This window comes from Lepidochelys kempii, chromosome 1 (genome assembly GCF_965140285.1).
Source record: "Lepidochelys kempii isolate rLepKem1 chromosome 1, rLepKem1.hap1, whole genome shotgun sequence".
NCBI classification, from domain to species: domain Eukaryota; kingdom Metazoa; phylum Chordata; order Testudines; family Cheloniidae; genus Lepidochelys; species Lepidochelys kempii.
In genome coordinates, this window is record NC_136380.1 from 11,982,638 (window position 1) to 12,004,465 (window position 21,828).

General features: G+C 45.6%; 1 protein-coding gene across 1 annotated transcript in view; it reads right to left on the bottom strand.

The window, feature by feature from the left end:
* Window positions 1-2,328: 2,328 nt before the first annotated feature.
* Window positions 2,329-21,828, bottom strand: part of CHRDL2 (chordin like 2) — a 35,159-nt gene continuing 15,659 nt past the window's right edge. Inside the window, exons 8-11 of the mRNA XM_073329130.1 lie at window positions 20,731-20,925; window positions 15,113-15,295; window positions 9,782-9,874; window positions 2,329-2,408 (exon numbers count right to left, since the gene is read on the bottom strand). Of these exons, the coding sequence (XP_073185231.1) occupies window positions 2,329-2,408; window positions 9,782-9,874; window positions 15,113-15,295; window positions 20,731-20,925 (551 nt within the window). The remainder of the gene's footprint in view (window positions 2,409-9,781; window positions 9,875-15,112; window positions 15,296-20,730; window positions 20,926-21,828) is intronic.

A 21,828-nucleotide genomic window follows, 5' to 3' on the forward strand; every position in this document is an offset into this window, starting at 1 on the left:
TTCAGGGAATCGCTGGCAGGTGCTGAGGCATTTATTGCTCATTTTGGTGCCTTTAACTGCCTTTGGTTCCCCAGAATTTGAAGTCGGGATTAGAACTGCAGTGAGATGGATCTGGTGATTTAAGGCAACCCCAGTAACCTAGGAGCCTGCCTGATACGACTAGTGCAGTGCTAACTCCTCTGGCCCGCACATGGATGCAATAGCAAGCAGAGGTGCTGTGCACTCCTGAACACCCGGAGTTGGGTGCTTGGCTTTAGGCACTCAAGTTTGAACATTTTTGGCTGACACCGCATCCATGCAAGAGGCTTTGGTAATGTACCCGCTACAGTCAATGGGCCAGACTCACTGCCAATGTCATTGCCCTGGCTTTATACTGGCATTATTAATATCCAAGTCTGGCTACCACGTGGAAGGCTGTGCTAATTGATTAAGTCCCATTCTACCACGTGTACCTCCCAGCCGATGGATACAAGGAACTGTTTCTGCTGCCCTCTCACGGTCTGGACTTAACAACCGCAGAGGAACTTCAGCGACATTCATTTTGTCAAGTGCCTTCACCTACTACCCTAGGAGCCATATAGGCACTGCACAGGTGATGGCCCTGCTTCTCCTCCAAGCCACGCCGGTGTAAATCTGCAGTGGCTCCATTGATTTCAGTAGGTTTGTTCTGGATTTACACAAGTGTCATTGACAGCAGAGTATGGTTTGCACTGTATCACCTGTGTGCTCGGGGGGAGTAGGGGGGTGCGAAAGGTGCACAAAGGAACCTACTGACAATAAAGGAGTGACAATGGTGTCTGGTTAGCCTGGCCACACCCCAGCGGTGGGGGAACATTCTTGTCGGATTACCGGAGCAAAAGCTGTGTGAAGGATCAGGGGCCCATCCTTGTGTTAGCCGGTGCTTTGCCTAGATAATGTCTATCTGGGAGGGCAGCTATGCAGGGAACTCCCTACAGTTCATAAAACCAAACAAAAGCGCTAGCAGCCATGTTAGTCTGTATTCGCAAAAAGAAAAGGAGTACTTGTGGCACCTTAGAGACTAACCAATTTATCTGTTGAAGGTGGTGCAGTTACACTAGGGATGAATTGGGCCCTTGGATATCCTGGGGCTTTCTAAGCACTATAATGAATGGGTTTTAATTTTTAGAGCCTGAAGGTGCCCATCACCGTATGGCCTTGAAAAGTAAATGTATGTGGCCTGCAAAGAGAAAAAATAATCTGTTGGTTCTGCATTTTTTTCTATGTGGTGCAGAAAGGAGGCCTAGCCACTTCCACCCGTAGTGTTTTCCAGAAAAATATGCCCCTTTCCCACCTTAGAAACATCAGGACTGTCAACTCTTGTCATCTCTATTTTGTCGCTGGAGGTCTCCTTCGAGGACGAGAGAACTGGAGTGGGAGCTTCTTTGTCTCTCAGTTGAAGACAGAGGGTGAAGGATGTTCGAATCCTTCACAAAGAGGGTTTTCCCTCCTTCCTCTTTGTCAGGAGTTTGAGTGAAATAGGTGGTAAGTAAATCAAAGGAAATATAAAGCTCTGTAAACAATTGAACTAAAAATCCTCTTCCCTCTCTGTTGTCCCTATTTAGGACCCTGATTCAGCCAGGACCCTAAGCATGTCACCTAACTTTAAGAACATGAATAGTTCCACTGAAGGAAGTGGGACTACTCACGGGATTAATGTTTTGTACTTGAACTCCTGGCTGAATTAGGGCCTAGGTCAGTCTGCAAAGAGGCTACATCCCTGGGAAATTTGCCATGATGGGTTTATAACATCACTAGTTCTCCAGTCCTCCAAGGAGTCTTCCAGCTAAAACAGATTCAAGAGCTGATATTTCTAAAGTAATATAGCTGGTTTGTATTTTAAACAAAACAAATGCTTTGTACATCACAACGATGCTTAAAAAGGAAACAAAGGCGATTTTGTCTCTTTGCAGGTTTCCTTTAAGATGATAACGGTAGAAGGAATAAGACTCCTGTACTGTTTCACTGGTCGCCCATGATACTGGCTAGAGATACAAAACAGATAGGAACCAGAGCCCGTATTTTCTCTCTTCACAGTGCACCACTCCTGTCTTCTCCTCCTTTTTTGGCACACCTGAAATCGTTGACGAGCAAGAGACAAGGGGTTGAGTCCCCCAACCCATCTCTGGGAACATTCCAAAGGGTGTCACATCCATGGTTGTAGCCGTGTTTCAGACTCAGATCTGTTGTCGTCGTTGGTTTGATTGCTTGAGTTTTTAGTTTACATCCGTCTTTTTTTCCTTTTATTGCTGTGCGAGTTTATTTAATAATGCAACTTTTTCATATATATATATTTGTTTGTGTTTTTTTTTACAAGTTCTTTGTTTCTTTCTCTGGACTCTCTGTCATCTTAAGCCCTGATGTTTGGGCTCTGAAGTTGTTCCAGTGACCTATATGAGAAGAGAAGACAGATGTATATTCACTACAGATGACTCTCTGAAACTTGCCCTATTGGGAATGTAATACTAATAAATAATTATTATTTGTATTATCATGGCACCAGGATCCCTAGATATGGACCAGGACCCCATGTGCTAGGTGCTGTACAAACCCAGAACAAAAAGAGAGTATTATCTTATACTTACAGTCTAAGTATAAGACAAGAGACAGATGGGGGAGTACAATGAATAGGGCCCTACCAAATTCACAGCCATGAAAAACACATCACAGACTGTGAAGTCTCATCTCCTCCCCATGAAATCTAGTCTTTTACCCTATACTGTACAGATTTCACAGGGGAGGCCAGAGTTTCTCAAATTGGGGGTCCTGACCCAAAAGGGAGTTGCAGGGGGGTCACAAGGTTTATTCTGGGGGGATTGTGGTATTGCCACCCTTACTTCTGCTCTGCCTTCAGAGCTGGGTGGCTGGAGAGCAGCAGCTGTTGGGCGGGAGCCCAGATCTGAAGGCAGCACCCTGCCAGCAGCAGTGCAGAAGTAAAGGCTAGCAGGGCCGCAACCCCCCTACAATAATCTTGTGACCCCCCCCCCAACTCCTTTTTGGGTCAGGCCCCCTACAATTACAACACCACGAAATTTCAGATTTAAATAGCTGAAATCATGAAATTTATTATTTTTTAAATCCTATGATCATGAAATTGACCAAAATGGACTGTGAATTTGGTAGGGCCCTAGCAGTGAAACAATGAGACCATTAATGTCGCACCTTCCATCCTGAAAGATCCTAAAGGAGAGGACTTTGCAAAGGATTCGGTTATAGAAGAATAGTTCCTTCCACTGCAGAGTGAAATTCTGTTGCCTGTTTTGAGCAGGAGGTCAGACTAGAGTGATCCCTGCTGGCCTTAAAATCGATGAAGTTATGGACTTGATCCTGCAGTTTGTGCTCAGGCACAAGGGGAGTGGTGTCTGAGTAAAGACAAATATCTCCATGGATCACATCACCTCTGAAACTCAGCCGTCCACAGGGCAGAGGGTAGCATTCAGAAAACTACGTTGGGAGAAAGGTGGCTAAGGAAGATGAGAGCTAAACTCCTAATCTGTGCTCTGGGGTCTTTACAATCCATGCTACATCGAGGATGTTTACGTCTGTAAGATCTCACCAGAGAGACCTGCCAACAGTGAACTTACATTATCGTTAGTTTTTATTTATTCGCATTAGCGTAGTGCCCCATCAACCCTGACTCCATTTTGGGATTCCACAGAGCATGGGGATTTCAAACGCAGGGGGGAGATGCTGAAACCATCCCTGCAGGGGTGATTTTAGGGGCTTTCCACATCAGTTTTCCATTATGATTTTCAGTTGGAACCGCAAACCCAAAATAGAAAAAGACCTTAGCCCCCCTGCCCAAAAGCTACAGTGAAAGGTTTAGGATTAGGGTTAGTGTTGGGGTTAGATAAGGAAGGAAATCGAGAGAAAACCAGCACCCCAGGGGTCCTTATGTCGTTACCGTTTTCTTCCTGTTTTCAACCTGAATAGCGATGGAGGCGATGCATGATTGTCATGGAAATAAACTGCTATGCACAGATTCCTCCCACTCTGGGCCCCCTAGATCCCCACCCTCTAGAATCAAGCATATATAGCAAGCTGCTTCCCAGAAATACACCCACAATACGAAACAATCACATCCCCCCCATACCCATACTCCAGCGGCTCCCGGTCATTCCAGTTTAAAATCGTCCACCTTCCTCCAACCTATTCCATGATCCTTGGGAGGAAGGGCAGATTTGAGGCAGTGTGGCGCTAGGGTACTGTTCTGGAACTCAGAAGACTTGAATGCTATTCTTGGCTCTGCCACTGATTTGCTGTGTGACCTTGGTCAAGTCAGTTCACATGTCAGTGCCTCTTTCTCCTCGTCCTCTTAGTTCTGGTTTGTCTATCTAGACTATAAACTCTTAGGGGCAGGGACTGTCTCTTACCATGCATGTATAATGGAGCCATGATGTCAGTGGGGCCTCTATGCACTACTATAATACAGCTACGCAAAATAGCGTGTGGGTGTCAGGAGATGTGGTTTCAATCTGCCCAAGATTTCTGGTGTAATCTCTGGCAAATTGCCCAATTTACAAGGTTTCTCAATCTGTGAAATGGGGATTGAATAATCCTCATCTACCTCCGAAAAGTACTGGGCAGTTTAATTAGTTAGGGCCAGATCCTCAGCTGGTGAAGGCAGTTTACACCAGCTCAAGATCTGGCCCTTTACCTTCATACAGCACTTTCAGTATGGTAAGTGATAGAAGTGTTAAGTATTAATCGTATTAGTTAAGTACTAATCATTCGTATTGTGTGGGTTTTGGAAGAATTGCACTTCTTTTTGTGTTCACGGAGCATCCAAGAAAGTATCACAGTTTTCTCAGATGTATTCATTATTAAAACTGATTCAACACATTTTGGGGGTGAAATTTGTTAATTCTCCAGCTCATCATTGGAAATCTGAAATTCACATTCTGTTACCTCGTTGTGATTGGTCACAAACCACAACCTTGTTGTGATTGGTCATAACCCCCCTGTGATGGGTTTTTTCTCTGGCCTCTTATTGGCTAAGTGTAATTCCTTTTCTTCTAGATTTCTGGATTACAAATTTAAAATTCCTTTTCGGCAAACACTCTTGCTAGTAAAACCTTGGCATGCGGCTGTACAAAGGGCTGGGAAGGACCTTAGATTAAATATTCAAGTGGAAAATATTTTTAAGTATTTGCCTAGCTCTTATTGTCATTAAACTCATACAGAGTGTCAGCTGAGTCAGAGAGTAAGGATGGTCCAGTGGGTAGGACAGTAGGCCGACATCCGAAATCGCTGGGTTCAACTTCCAGTACTGCCATAGACTTTCGGTATAACCTAGGGTAAGTCATTTAGTCTCTGTGTGCCTTACTCCTTCATCTGTAAAATGGGGATAATAAAACATCCCTACCTCACAAGTGTGCTAAGGGAATAAATACATTACAAATTGTGAGGTGCTCAGAGGCTATGGAAAAGGGGCCTTATATATATATTTCAGATGGCTAGGGGACACACTATAACAAATAAGTGCTGTTGTATATTGGTTCGGATTTATTTTACTGTTAAATATCACAATAATTGTTGGTTTCAGAGTAACAGCCGTGTTAGTCTGTATTCGCAAAAAGAAAAGGAGGACTTGTGGCACCTTAGAGACTAACCAATTTATTTGAGCATAAGCTTTCGTGAGCTACAGCTCACTTCATCGGATGCATACTGTGGAAAGTGTAGAAGATCTTTTTATATACACACAAAGCATGAAAAAATACCTCCTCCCACCCCACTCTCCTGCTGGTAATAGCTTATCTAAAGTGATCACTCTCCTTACAATGTGTATGATAATCAAGTTGGGCCATTTCCAGCACAAATCCAGGTTTTCTCACCCCGCCACCCCCACCACACACACAAACCCACTCTCCTGCTGGTAATAGCTTATCTAAAGTGACCACTCTCCTTATAATGTGTATGATAATCAAGGTGGGCCATTTCCAGCACAAATCCAGGGTTTAACAAGAACACCTGAGGAGGGGGGTGGGTAGGAAAAAACAAGGGGAAATAGGTTACCTTGCATGATGACTTAGCCACTCCCAGTCTCTATTCAAGCCTAAGTTAATTGTATCCAATTTGCAAATGAATTCCAATTCAACAGTTTCTCGCTGGAGTCTGGATTTGAAGTTTTTCTGTTGAAGAATTGCAACTTTCATGTCTGTAATCGCGTGACCAGAGAGATTGAAGTGTTCTCCGACTGATTTATGAATGTTAAAATTTTTGACATCTGATTTGTGTCCATTTATTCTTTTACGTAGAGACTGTCCAGTTTGACCAATGTACATGGCAGAGGGGCATTGCTGGCACATGATGGCATATATCACATTGGTGGATGTGCAGGTGAACGAGCCTCTGATAGTGTGGCTGATGTTATTAGGCCCTGTGATGGTGTCCCCTGAATAAATATGTGGGCACAGTTGGCAACCGGCTTTGTTGCAAGGATAGGTTCCTGGGTTAGTGGTTCTGTTGTGTGGTGTGTGGTTGCTGGTGAGTATTTGCTTCAGGTTGGGGGGCTGTCTGTAGGCAAGGACTGGCCTGTCTCCCAGGATTTGTGAGAGTGATGGGTCATCCTTCAGGATAGGTTGTAGATCCTTAATAATGCATTGGAGGGGTTTTAGTTGGGGGCTGAAGGTGACGGCTAGTGGCGTTCTGTTATTTTCTTTGTTGGGCCTGTCCTGTAGTAGGAGACTTCTGGGAACTCTTCTGGCTCTATCAATCTGTTTCTTCACTTCCGCAGGTGGGTATTGTAGTTGTAAGAATGCTTGTAGAGATCTTGTAGGTGTTTGTCTCTGTCTGAGGGGTTGGAGCAAATGCGGTTGTATCGCAGAGCTTGGCTGTGGACGATGGATCGTGTGGTGTGGTCAGGGTGAAAGCTGGAGGCATGTAGGTAGGAATAGCGGTTGGTGGGTTTCCGGTATAGGGTGGTGTTTATGTGACCATTGTTTATTAGCACTGTAGTGTCCAGGAAATGGATCTCTTGTGTGGATTGGTCTAGGCCGAGGTTGATGGTGGGATGGAAATTGTTGAAATCATGGTGGAATTCCTCAAGGGCTTCTTTTCCATGGGTCCAGATGATGAAGATGTCATCAATATAGCGCAAGGTAACCTATTTCCCCTTGTTTTTTCCTACCCCCCCCCCCCAGACGTTCTTGTTAAACCCTGGATTTGTGCTGGAAATGGCCCACCTTGATTATCATACACATTGTAAGGAGAGTGGTCACTATAGATAAGCTATTACCAGCAGGAGAGTGGGTTTGTGGGGGGGGGGGGGGGTGAGAAAACCTGGATTTGTGCTGGAAATGGCCCAACTTGATTATCATACACATTGTAAGGAGAGTGATCACTTTAGATAAGCTATTACCAGCAGGACAGTGGGGTAGGAGGAGGTATTTTTTCATGCTTTGTGTGTATATAAAAAGATCTTCTACACTTTCCACAGTATGCATCCGATGAAGTGAGCTGTAGCTCACGAAAGCTTATGCTCAAATAAATTGGTTAGTCTCTAAGGTGCCACAAGTACTCCTTTTCTTTTTACAATAATTGTTGTACACCCATCGAAAAATCAGCCACGGAAGATGCTGGGGAAGCTGTCTTTTGTATTGCTAGTAAGTTTCTGATTCCAATATTCTATACAGTACTTTGAACCCTTCCTTATTCTCCCAGTAGCTGATCTCAGCACCTTTAATCCCAGGAAGGATTGTGTATCCCTAATGCTGTCATCTCCAGGAGGAATATTTTCTAGCTGAATTAGTCTCCTGTCACTGGACAATTGCTGGCCAAGGCTTTCCTAGAAACCTCGGTAACTGTAATTGGTGATTTCACAACATTGCTATTTTTTCACACCACAGTCCCTTTCGAAGCAGTGCACTTGTGAAATTGCAGAGAGCAGGGTGTTTAGGTCATCGGAAGCTTCATCGGGAAAAACAGGATTACAATGACATGGTGTTAATCCTTGTGTGGGCGAAATAAGGATGAACAAAAGGAATTTTAAACAGTTATTTTAGGCATGTCTGCCTTGGACATTTTGCAGCCCAATTAATTTTTGTTCTTGAAATCTACACTGTGCGTGACTTTAAACAATGGTGCATTATGCATGACTCAAGAATGTGAGTGCTCACAAAAGGTGCCAGTCTATTTAAATCCAGAGACTGTGAGCAGAGCTCACCAGAGCAACAAAAGACCCTGTCTCCTCAGGTGAGGGATGGGCCAGATAACCCAGGATTTAAGCGCGCACTGGAGACAAAGAATAAAAATCAGAGACAGGAGCAAGGATCAAAGGTTTAAAACGAGCTCTCCCGACAGCATCACTGCTCTGCAATGGAGTTCATGGAGTCAGTCGACGATGCCTAGGGGAACTCTACCTGGATACGTGAAATGACCAGGAGGGAACCATGGACTGATGGCCTCAGAGACTAAAGTCCTCTAGTTAGCCACCAAACAGATGGCAAGTAGTCCCACACAACCCTGCTTCAAAACCCTCTGAAGTCTGGAGGTTTTTAAGATCAGGTTGGTGTGACAGGGTGCTGGGCACAAAGTGCTTAATCAGCCCCCTGCCACGCCAGCCCCAATCAAGGGGAATGGATCGGGACTGGCTGAATAGCCCTGCCTGCTTGGCAACTAGAAACACCTGCCAACCTAAGTAGCTGGGGTTATAAAGGCTGGGAGGGAGGGAGGCAGAGGCTGAGAGGGACTGGTGGCTCTGGTCTGCTGCTTGTGAACCTTGGCTGTAAAATCCTGTATATAGATAGTAAGGTGGTGGTGGGAAATAGATATAAATAAAATACACTGGCGACTGCATCAACCCGAGGCGTCCCTGACTGGTTTGTGAGGGCAGCGGGGCAGAAGCTAGAGGGGCCCAGCTGCGCCTCGCTACAGTTGGACAAACAGCTGTCAGGGACTGTCTAGGTTTACTAGGTCCTGCCACAAAGCAAGGCACTGGAGCGGGGGGACCAGGGGGCCACAGCCCCACCACTTTTCACTGGCCGTAAGGGCGAGCAACAGGGGGCCAGAGATGAGAAAGCAGGGGGTGGGGTCTTGGGGGGAAGGGATGGTGTGAGGGCAGAGCCTTAGGGGGCAGGGCCATGGTTCGGGCGCCGGTGGCCGCTTTTAGGAAGCTCCCTCCACTCCTGGCTGGACTCACGTCCCTTCCAGCCCTACGTTTCTATGATTCTCTGCCACGGCTCCACTGAGCTGAGACCCTCACTTTCATGTTACACAGGCTGCTGAGCAGCTATCAGACGATCAGTCTTGGCATGGGCCAAGCGGTGAATGACTACGCAGCTCAAGCCTGCCACAACCACTCTCTGTCAGTATGTGGCCTGGTGATGCCAAATTATTACAACATTTACACACTTCCAGGAACACGAAGGAGAGCTTCAATATTTTGGGGAGATTTTTTTCAAAGCCATTGCATCACTTTTTCCGGTAATGCCAGATGGATTAGATATAAAAATCAAACAGTTTTACGGACTTTGGAGAGATGTGACCTTTGGGTTGCGTAATTGCATGTCCACTTTAAGGAATTTGGCTGGTCTTTCCAAACGTCATAAAGTGAAAGAGTGACTGGTAACAGAGCAGACTGGGCATGTTTAAAGACATTTAGTCTGTGCCCCTTGTTAAGCGTAGACAAATCAGGTTGCTCGCACCACATTTCATTCCCCCTCTTTGCTCAGGGGGGTACAAAAGGTCTTTATGGGATGGCTGATGAACCCAGTCTGCTCTTGCCAGGAGGTTACAGAAGTAAAGATTTACCCTTTATTTGTACCTTCATTTGTTCTGGTGACCAGCCTAAAGTTCTGCGCTTCTGGGTTGAACTCCTCTTTCCTGATCTTCTTGACCTGTATCAAATGAAATATTCCTGGGGACAGAGATGATCGGCATGAACATTTTACAGCTAGTTCGATCTTAGCTCCATTTTAAAACAGAACAACCCCACCACCACCAAGGAAAAAAACCTTCTCTTTCGTTAGCTAATTAGAAAGGTAAAAGCATAGGAACAGTGGAAGCACCAGACTGGATCAGACCTGTGGTCCATCTAATAAAAAGCCAAGAGTTGCCATACGGGGTCAGACCATGGTCCATCTCGCCCAGTATTCTGTCTCCAACAGTGGCCTTTACCAGAGCTTCAAGGGGAATGTACAGAACAGAGCAGTTATGGAAAGATCTACTGCTGTCTTCTACCCCTGACTTCTGGTAGTCAGAGGTTTAGGGTTAGCGCAACCATGGGGTTGCACATCTGACCATCTTGGCTAGCAGCCATTGTCCCCATGAACTTATCCAGTTCTTTTTTGAACCCAGGTATACATCTGGCCTTCACAACATCCCATGGCAATGAGTTCCACAGGTTAGTTGTGCATTGTATGAAAAAGTACTTCCTCTTGTTTGTATTAAACCTGCAGCCTATTAATTTCATCAAGTGGTCCCTGGTTTTTGTATTGTGGGAAAAAGTAAATAAACCTTTCCTATTGACTTTTTCCACACCAGTCTTGATTTTATCGACCTCTATCAGATCCCCCGCTTAGTCCTCTCTTGTCTAAGCTGAACACCCCTAATCTTTTTTGTCTCTCCTCATATGGAAGCCGTTCCATACTCTTGATCATCTCTCTTGCCCTTCTCTGAACCTTTTCCAGTTCCACTATCTCCTTTTTGAGATGGGGCGACCAGAACTGCAGCAGTATTCAAGATGTGGGCGCACCATGGATTTATATCGCGGCATTACAGTATTTACTGGTTTATTATCTATCCCTTTCCCAGTAGTCCCTAACAGTCTGTTCGCCTTTTTGACTGCTGCTGCGCACTGAGCAGAAGTTTTTAGAGAACTATCTACAGTGACTCCAAGATCTCTTTCTGGGATGGTAACAGCTGGTTTAGAACCCATCGTTGTATACGTATAGTTGGCATTATTTGTTCCAATGTGCCTAACTTTGCACGTATCAACATTGCCTTTCATCTGCCACTTTGTTGCCCAGTCACCCGGTTTGGAGAGATCCCTCTGTAATGCCTCGCACCCCATTATCTAGTCCTGTCTCCGAGAATCGCAATACCAGATACTTCAGAGGAAGGTACAAAAACCCTTCCATTGAGTTATCATGATTTCAAAATATCTCTGTAATAATAGGAATAACTAATAACAGTAGCACTTGGAGACCGCAGCCAAGGCCAAGGCCCAGGCCCCATTGTGCTGTACAGCACCTAGCGCCTGATCTCACCTGGGGCCTCTAGCTACTACCATAACACAGACAATAACAATATGACAACAGGACCCTCTCTCTCATGGCCCTTCTGACAAACACCTCCAGCCTCATCTCCGCACCCCTCCTTTCAGAGCCCCTCGTTCCCGTGTCCATGGCATTGGCTGGTGCTGATCCATATTTCATTTTTCTAGGCATTCAGCAGCCAACACTTCTTTTAATCCCCCAGTTTAGCAATGTAGCTTGACTAGGAAATATAAAAATATTTCTACATAGAGTTATGCTTCTTTTGTGCCAGAGTCAGACTGCGAGCGGGGGCGTTTGAGTCAATTGTTTAATTCAAGAAAACCAGAACATGTATTTAGCAATGGAAATGACCTTTAAGATGGATTAGGTATTATAACATTCATCTTAAGTAGTGAACTACTGACAAACATGCCAGGTATGCCTGGAACATCCTTCTTCACCCTCTCACTTAGCCTCTCTTCAGCCAAGGGCAACCTCTGTTTCCACTGGTCTGGTATGTGAGAGGAAGTGTCAGCTAGTGGTTGAAGCAGAAGACTCAAAGGCATGACTAGAACTGAGGGAATCATGTCTGATTTTTCGATTTAGTGGCCAAATTGAAAAATCGAAGAAAAAAACGGTTAATTTCAAATCCAAATTGAGGTCTTGGGGTTTTTTTTCAGTTCTTCTCAATGAAATAAAAAACCTGAAAACATTTCCTTCTGGTCGAATGAAACATTTTAAAAATGTCATTTCAGATCACCGTTTTGGACATTTCCAAAATTCTTGTTTTCAGTTTTTTTCAGTTGAAGCTACTTGCCGAATTTGACCTAAATTCACAAATAGTTTCAGCGCCCAGAGAAATGCATTTTCTGGTGAGTTTACTATTAGCCAAAATAAAAAGTCACCCAGCCTTAGCCCTGACTCTTGGGCTCCATTTCTGGTTCTGGCTCTGGCTCTGCCTCTGAATTGATCTGTGGCTTTGGGCAGCCTCAGTGCGTTCTCTGTAAAATGGATATACTTCCCTCACCGGAGTGCTTAGAGGCTTAATTAATGACTTGATGAAGTATGGTCCAGTGAATAGGGTGCTCACCTGGGCTGTGGGACACCTGTGTTTGATTCCTCTTCTGACACAAACATCCCATATGACCCTGGGCAAGTCACCTAGCCACTCTGGGCCTCAGGTCCCCATCTGGAGAATGGGGATAACAGCCCTGCCCTACCTCACAGTTGGGAGTTTGAAGCTGCTCGGATACTCTGGTGATGGGGGCCATGTAAGTACCTTAGTTAGATGACTAGAAAACATTGAACTTCCTTAGCTATAAAAGATCAGAGTAGATTATGGATCACACTGGAGCATCCATTTCAGTAGGACCCAGAGGGGCTTCACAGAGAAGAAGTCTTCTGTCTGAGGGGCTAAGAGGATCCAGCGGGGTTAGCAGATAGGTGGAGAGAGACAGATGTCCTGTCCTCTTAAGGAGCTCAGCTTCCTGAGGGGATCCTTGCTGCTGCTGCTTTTCTCCTTCATTCACCTTTCCTAATGGGCAAAGGCAACAGCCCTAGCCATGTGAGAAAACCATGTGCGTGTCTGTTTGTGAACTGACACAGCTCCGAGTGTGTGTCTATAGAGAGTGCCACACAGTCCTGACAGCAGCATACATGCGTGGGGGGGGGGAGACAGAGAAATCTGCTAAAATGCTCCGTAAAACTGTCTTATCAACAGCCTGAATAAAAAGAGACAGGGACAGAAAAAGCCAGTATGTGCATGCCACCCTGTGACATGACTACGGGGCTCAGCTCATCTATCTACTCCCCAGGAGTCCGGCTACGGAGTGACAGCAATGGCGGCAGGGGGCTAAGAGAAGGTCTCCTCAAAGTCCACTTCTTCCTGTTCTCTGCCCCCAGCTCTAAGCCCCACCCCAGTGCATAGAAACAGATTTAAAAAGCAATGTCAGTGCTTTATAATGCCTTAGGAAATAACAGCACTTGCCTGCTTCACAAGGGTGTTGCCACGCTTACTAAATTAAGATGATGTTAGGTCTAGGTGTACTTAATCCTCAGCACCGGGGGCTGGACTAGATGACCTCTGGAGTTCCCTTCCAGCCCCACAGTTCTGTGATTCTATATTTACAGAGTGCTTTGAGATCCTCAGATGAAACACATGAAGAGTGTCCTCTTGCGCCCTCTGAAATCAATGGCAAAGTTTGCACTGATTTCCACAGGCCCAGAATCAGGCCCTGTACTATTATCATTGAAGTGATGTATAGACACAGCCTGTACCAAAGCAGGAATAGATAATGCCGCTTAGGGGTGAGAAATACTATAGGTCACACACAATAGTGAGGTGGATGAACTCCAGTGGTCTGCTCCCAGCCTCCCTCCACCCACAAGTCTTCTTCTGTTACTCAAGTGAAATACAGTGCCGTGGTGGAATCCATACGTGACTGTGCTCACACAGTCTCCCAGCAGTAACACTCTGTGCTGCCAAGCAAAAGAGCAGAGCTGGGCTCTTGGATGAGGACTTTCCCTGTCTTGGCTGGCAGGGCTGGAAGCTCCCTGGAGGCATGAAGCATTTGGCCTTGGTAGGTGGGAAGACCACACCATGCACTGTTTTGGTAATGACCCCTGCCAACCAATGATGAGCAGCTAGTGTCTGCTAATGAACTTGGCCTGATATCCTGAGTCAATGTCTCAGACTGTGACAGTCCTTCAGTGCCTGTGAATCTCAGCAGCCCTGGCTGGAAACAGAGCCAGGCCTAGGAAGGATGGGTACTCCAGTGAAGGAGCTCAGATACCATGGTGATGGATGTCCTTATTAAAATCTAGATAGGTACAGCCTTCATATTATATTATATATTATAGAGGTCACCTGAGGAAGAAGAACCTGGCCAGTGAAAGAAAGAAGGCGTTTATGGGTATGGATAGAATATGGGCTTAGTGAACCATAAGGAACAACTGAAATGGAGATCTTCTGATATAATAATACCCTCTATTTTCAAGCACCCAGAGCCTTCTAGCCCGCTCCAGTTTATTATGGGTGACCCACAGAGCAATCATCTACTAAATCAAGAATCTGAATTACAATGGGCAGTGGATAGTGGCTAACAGATCCAGTGTCAATAGGAACATAGGATGTAGGACTGAAAAGGGGACTTTGAGTCCTCTTCTATTGTAAATTGGTGTAGATCATTTGAAGTGTAGATCAAGTGAAGTGATCAGTGGAGTGATGCTGACTTAACCAGCTGAGGAAACTGCATGGTACCATACTATATGTATATTGTTTAATCTGAGGTCTCCTCTCATTTTACTGCTTATTAGCTATACTTCAACCTCAAAAATTGAGAGCTTTGGGTCAGATCTGTATTCAGAAGTTTGGATCCAAATCCATCAAGTCTGGAGAACTGGACATGTTGTGTGATGTTGATTTCCAGTGTTTGCTGTTTCCTGTTGAGTCAGTATACCATGAGAAGTGTTTTATTGCAGTATTGCAATCTTTGCTCTTTCAGTTTGGGGTGGAAGATGGAGAGGACACGGATCAGGCAAAAATGAAAAGGAATGAATGGAACTCTTCTGAATGTCAGAAAGAGTTCACCTTGGGTTTGGTGTGAATTCAAGGGCAGTGGTTGAAGGAGGGTCAGATTTTATCCAGACTGGTTTACTCAACTACTGTGCATCAGGTCTGTCTTACAATGGGGTTACTAGACACATCTACCTACAATCAATGTTATCCATGGAGATGTCTCCAAATCAGCAGACTGAGATTACCTAGGTAGGAGCATTGCTGAAAGAAGCCAAAAACATGATTCTCCTGCCAAAGCTAGAGAGGAGACTAAACAGGTATAGCCAATGACCCTTCAAATAACCCTTAAAAATTATTTGCTGGTTTCATTCACCAGATTCACCTTTTACCAGTTTCCAGCTGTAAATTTCCACCTCTTCAGAAGAGTCTTTCTCGATTGCAATTTTTCTCAGGTTTTCCTGTGGGCTCTCGGAACCGGGTGGCACAAACATGTAGACCAATACCCTATTCAGATTCTGGGCACATCTGGGGGTATTTATTTCATCAGTCGGCTTGACTTTGGCATCTAAACACAAACAAAGTCAGCATTAGTTGTTTCGCAGCTCTGTAGCCAATAAGAGCGGCGCAGAGAATGTAGACCAGGACTCAGAGCAAGTCCACACTGCAATTAGCGGTGTGATTACAGCTCAGGTAGACATACCTGAGCTAGCTTTGATCTAGTTAGCATGCGTACCGATAGCTGTCCAAGCCCACCCAGAACCCTGAGCATGTCCTCGCATGCCTAGTCCATGCCAGGATCCATGCCTGTGTCTTGACTGCTAATTTTAGCCATGCTAGCTAGAGCAAAACTAGCATGGGTATGCCTACCCAAGCTCCAATCACACCTCTGACTGTAGTATAATTGAGTCTTAAGGCACTTATCTGAAAATAAGGAGCACCGAATATTATGATGAGTTTTAAAAGGAGACCATTGAGTTTTCTGTAAGTGGACGGAGACCATGACCGTATTGCTATTGAATGCTGAGATAGTGACATACCCTAGCGTTAGCAATGGTGAAGGTAGATTTTTTTTAAGTTCTCTGTTATTTGCCATGTGGATTGTTAAAAACCATTATTTTTCCAATTCACAGCCTCTGTGTTGTACACAGAAAATGGTAGGGGTCAAATAGCAGCAAACTGAAAACCTGCCCAAAACAAAACGGAGCAAAATTCTTATCTCAGATCCTGTCGGTGGAGCTCAACTTGATTCGCTCTCCCTACCCATAAGGGTCTCTTAGGGTATATCCGGGGGGTGTGTGCTTCAGAACCCGAGCTGCAACTTCCAAGTGCTGTCTACACAGTTTGTCTACACCGCTGTTTTTAGCACATGAGCACAAGCCCCACTCGCCCAAGTCTGTCAACCCACGCTGGGAGGCTTGCTCTAAAATGCTGCATCGACCTACCCTCATTGACTTCAGCGGGGATAAAGTAGGGCTCAAACCCAATCCCTGGATCTGAACACTCTTGAATTTGGGGGATGATTTACCAATCTTTCGGTCAGATCCTCAGCTGCTGTAGATCTGCACAGCTCCGTTGAAACCAGCAAAGCTATGTTTGTCTACACTAGCTGGGGCTCTGGCCCTTTCATTTCATTTCATCTGGCCTTTTCATTTACATTTCATTTCAATGTAACACATTGGCCTACCACATAGGATTGATCAGTCCCCATCTGCAGGTCATCTGCTGGCCCTCCCTGCCAGGGAAGGGAGAGGGGCACTGAGACTCTAGAAGACAAAGCTTTTGACACGGTCTCCCACAGTATTCTTGTCAGCAAGTTAAGGAAGTATGGGTTGGATGAATGCACTATAAGGTGGGTAGAAAGTTGGCTAGATTGTTGGGCTCAACGGGTAGTGATCAATGGCTCCATGTCTAGTTGGCAGCCGGTGTCAAGTGGAGTGCCCCAAGGGTCGGTCCTGGGGCCGGTTTTGTTCAATATCTTCATAAATGATCTGGAGGATGGTGTGGATTGCACCCTCAGCAAATTTGCAGATGATACTAAACTGGGAGGAGTGGTAGATACGCTGGAGGGCAGGGATAGGATACAGAGGGACCTAAACAAATTGGAGGATTGGGCCAAAAGAAATCTGATGAGGTTCAATAAGGATAAGTGCAGGGTCCTGCACTTAGGACGGAAGAACCCAATGCACAGCTACAGACTAGGGACCGAATGGCTAGGCAGCAGTTCTGCGGAAAAGGACCTAGGGGTGACAGTGGACGAGATGCTGGATATGAGTCAGCAGTGTGCCCTTGTTGCCAAGAAGGCCAATGGCATTTTGGGATGTATAAGTAGGGGCATAGCGAGTAGATCGAGTGACGTGATCGTCCCCCTCTATTCGACATTGGTGAGGCCTCATCTGGAGTACTGTGTCCAGTTTTGGGCCCCACACTACAAGAAGGATATGGATAAATTGGAGAGAGTCCAGCGAAGGGCAACAAAAATGATTAGGGGTCTGGAACACATGACTTATGAGGAGAGGCTGGGGGAACTGGGATTGTTTAGTCTGCAGAAGAGAAGAATGAGGGGGGATTTGATAGCTGCTTTCAACTACCTGAGAGGTAGTTCCAGAGAGGATGGTTCTAGACTATTCTCAGTGGTGGAAGAGGACAGGACAAGGAGTAATGGTCTCAAGTTGCAGTGGGGGAGGTTTAGGTTGGATATTAGGAAAAACTTTTTCATTAGGAGGGTGGTGAAACACTGGAATGCGTTGCCTAGGGAGGTGGTGGAATCTCCTTCCTTAGAAGTTTTTAAGGTCAGGCTTGACAAAGCCTTGGCTGGGATGATTTAATTGGGGATGGGTCCTGCTTTTGAGCAGGGGGTTGGACTAGATGACCTCCTGAGGTCCCTTCTAACCCTGATATTCTATGATTCTATGATTCTAAGTGCTCTGTACAGTGTTATTATTGGGGCAACTCATGCTTTTTGGGCATGGGCTCCAGGAAAACAAAGCAAATCTTCCTGTCCTGATCAGTGAATGAGAGGAAGGTGTCAGAAGATGTATATTAAAGTAGATCCTCCCCTGGGCTTCTTACACTGGCTTTACACGGGTAACTCCATTGACTTTAGTGGGGTGACTCCTGATTTAAATAGTTGTATCTGAAAGGGGAATCTAGCCTGGGCATAGCTATTCTGAATTGGCACCTCCCGACACCTGCCTGGTAGGGACTTTTCCAGCTGCACCCCTCTCTTCTGGCCCATTGGCAGGTCATTTACACTAGTTCAGACTCACTGGACCGGTTTGTGAGCTCACTTTCCCCAGCCAATCAGGAATAGTTTCAATTAAACCAGTGGGATGGCCCCAAAGTAAAGCAGGGGCTAGACCTTTGGCTGGTGCGTATCTGTCAAGGTTCCTCCCCCACTCTGAACGCTAGGGTACAGATGTGGGGACCTGCATGAAAACCCTCCTAAGCTTATCTTTACCAGCTTAGGTCAAAACTTCCCCAAGGTACAAAATATTCCACCCGTTGTCCTTGGATTGGCCGCTACCACCACCAAACTAATACTGGTTACTGGGGAAGAGCTGTTTGGACGCGTCTTTCCCCCCAAAATACTTCCCAAAACCTTGCACCCCACTTCCTGGACAAGGTTTGGTAAAAAGCCTCACCAATTTGCCTAGGTGACTACAGACCCAGACCCTTGGATCTTAAGAGCAATGAACAATCCTCCCAACACTTGCACCCCCCCTTTCCTGGGAAATGTTGGATAAAAAGCCTCACCAATTTGCATAGGTGACCACAGACCCAAACCCTTGGATCTGAGAACAATGAAAAAGCATTCAGTTTTCTTACAAGAAGACTTTTAATAAAAATAGAAGTAAATAGAAATAAAGAAATCCCCCCTGTAAAATCAGGATGGTAGATACCTTACAGGGTAATTAGATTCAAAACATAGAGAACCCCTCTAGGCAAAACCTTAAGTTACAAAAAAGATACACAGACAGAAATAGTTATTCTATTCAGCACAGTTCTTTTCTCAGCCATTTAAAGAAATCATAATCTAACACGTATCTAGCTAGATTACTTACTAAAAGTTCTAAGACTCCATTCCTGGTCTATCCCCGGCAAAGACAGAATATAGACAGACACACAGACCCTTTGTTTCTCTCCCTCCTCCCAGCTTTTGAAAGTATCTTGTCTCCTCATTGGTCATTTTGGTCAGGTGCCAGCGAGGTTACCTTTTAGCTTCTTAACCCTTTACAGGTGAGAGGAGCTTTCCACTGGCCAGGAGGGATTTCAAAGGGGTTTACCCTTCCCTTTATATTTATGACAGTATCAGTGTAGCTCCAGGATCAGGCCCCAGGTATAAGTGAGATCAGAATCAGCCCCCTTTATATTCACTCACACCTACTTATTGAGGTGTCACCCACTCTCCCTTACACGTCACCTCTGAATTTGGTCTGCCTTGTCAGTTGGGAGGGTGGTGGCTGGAGGGATATTTACAACCTTGGGCAATTTTTAACACTCCCAAGCGAACGTGCGTCGTCAATTTTTGGCTTCTGCAGTAATTAAGAATTCGCTTTCATATTTGGAAGCCAGTTTGTTGCATTTGGTTGAGGTTCCTGGAACTCAGAGGAGCTCCCTCCCACCGCTGAATTTAGCCTTGTTCTCTCGCCCTTTTGGCTGGTAAGCTTTTCACACTACTCCAGAGAAAGTCTGGTTATAAATAAACACAGGGAGTTTATTTTAGGAGTGAGAATATGGGGTCTGATTCTGCTCTCACACCAGTCCTACACTGGTGTATCTCCCTCCATGGCAGTGGAGTTCCTCCTGATTTACACTGATGTAAATGACATCGTCATCCTGACAGAGAGAGAACAGCGGAGGGGTGTTTTGCAATGACCATACCATAAGCATTCAGCTAGCTGTCTGGATTTAGCATGATGCTAACAGGGGTGTACCCAGCCTGCCCTCCTCCACCACCATTGCCAACACTGGCCTCCATAGTCCTAAAGCAGGCAAAACCCCCACTAAAGTCAGTGTATGTCTCACCAAGATGGCCCAATAGAGGAGGCATAGCATCACCATCTGTACTGCACTGATTCCAATGATAGCAAATTGCACCCCTGTTGTGCCGTTCAGAGCTTTTGCCCAACAAGTAAGCAAGCCTCCCAACCAGTCCTTTGAGGCACAGCGTGGTTTTACAAATGGGAGCGCCTAGGGCACAGAATAATTATGTGACTTGCCCCAGACAACACAATGAATCAGTGGCGGAGCTGGGACTAGAACCCACGAACCCTAGCTCCCAACCTCTCCTCACCGAAGTCAATACCAAAATCATATGACATGGCTAACCAGTGATAAAGTGGGAGGGATGTGATAACAGCCTACGAGTAATGGAAGGGCCTCGGAGGAATCATTTAGGCTGCGGCAAAGTATTTAAGTTGCGGTAAACGTTCACTGGGGAAAAGCTCCTAGCAGTGAGATTCATAGATTTCAAGGTCCGAAGGGACCACTGTGATCATCTAATCTGACTTCCTGTAGAACACAGCGCATACAACTTCACTCAGCAATTCCTGCTCCTTGGTTCCAAATAGACTCCTACAGAAGTGGGAGAAGTTCCCTTGCTTAAACTTGTAAAGCTAAATGAAGTACAGAGGGACATAACTTAGGAAACTCTCCTTCATTCGAAGGGGGGGGAGGGCGGATCAGGTGGCCTCAGTTCTTTTTCATCTAATCCCTATGATTCAAGCCAGAAAGCTTTCACAAAAAGACCAGAAGCCAATCAGGAGACACAAAAGTCCATGTGTTCATGTACGTAGTAAGGCCCTAATTTTGTTAACACATACGTGTGCTTATTCCACTGAAGTCACATGATTACTCTTGTTTAAAGTTCGGCAAGTGCATAGGTAGGATCGGGGCATTAAAACTAGCCAAAGGAAAGAGAAGCCAGTAATAAATGAAGTCAAAACACCAGGAGAGAGCAGCAAATGCTGGGGAGGATAGTCTATCTGTTCTCCCACGTACCTGGACATACTTTACAACATTTCCCTTCTACTTTCTCAGGATATTCACAAGCATATTCCTTGGGACATGTAACCTTCTGGCAGTCCTGGATCCCATCCGTGCAGGTACATAGGATGCATGGTAGGACTCCATATAGTCGGAAGACAGGATGCCACACTTCTCCATGGGAGTAGGTCTTCCCATTGTAAACGCAAGCTGAAAGAGAAAGAGAGAAGGGGAACAATAAATAATAATAATCATATTGTACCTCTGTACGGTGCCTTTCGTCCTAATGGATCTCAAAGCACTTTGCAAAACTACCAAACTAACAGGCAAACTATGTCAAAGGGATTGCAACACCCACCACTGCAATGCATCCCCCTCTGGGGCACAACACGGCAGCAGTATATCACAGAATACTTCAGGACAGAAGGTGAGTATGAAAATGAGAGCCCATTGAAACTGCAAGGGGGATTTAAGCAGCAGAATGTAGCCACAAGAGTTGGAATTTGGCCAGGTGCATTGAGATCTTTAATGAGCATGAGTTGTCAGGACTGTATCTGAAAGAAGAATGCTGGGCTCCTTAATAACATGCATCTGTTCAGCACTACTCCGAGGGAAGAGCGCCACCTACTGAATTCACAGTAACAGCCGTGTCAGTCTGTATTCGCAAAAAGAAAAGGAGTACTTGTGGCACCTTAGAGACTAACCAATGAAGTGAGCTGTAGCTCACGAAAGCTTATGCTCAAATAAATTGGTTAGTCTCTAAGGTGCCACAAGTCCTCCTTTTCTTTTTACCTACTGAATTGCCACACAAGTTGCTGTGGACTCTGACTCTTCCTTGGCGGTCTCCCATCCAAGGGCCAGAATGTCCCCTCCTAGAGACAAATACCCAGGACGGAGCTGGAGAAGGAAAACACCCCCAAGTTACCCGTGTTTTCCCACACAGTTCCAGGAGGCCGCAAGGGTTGTCTCACTCCCTCACCCCACTTTCTAGTATCCCCAGAGATTCCCCTGGAGAAGGATGCCCAAGCAGGGCTGTGCTGACAGGAACTAGCCCACTTCTGCCACTAACGCGAGGGGCAGTTCCACAGAAAAGTTACTACAGTCCCAGCCCAG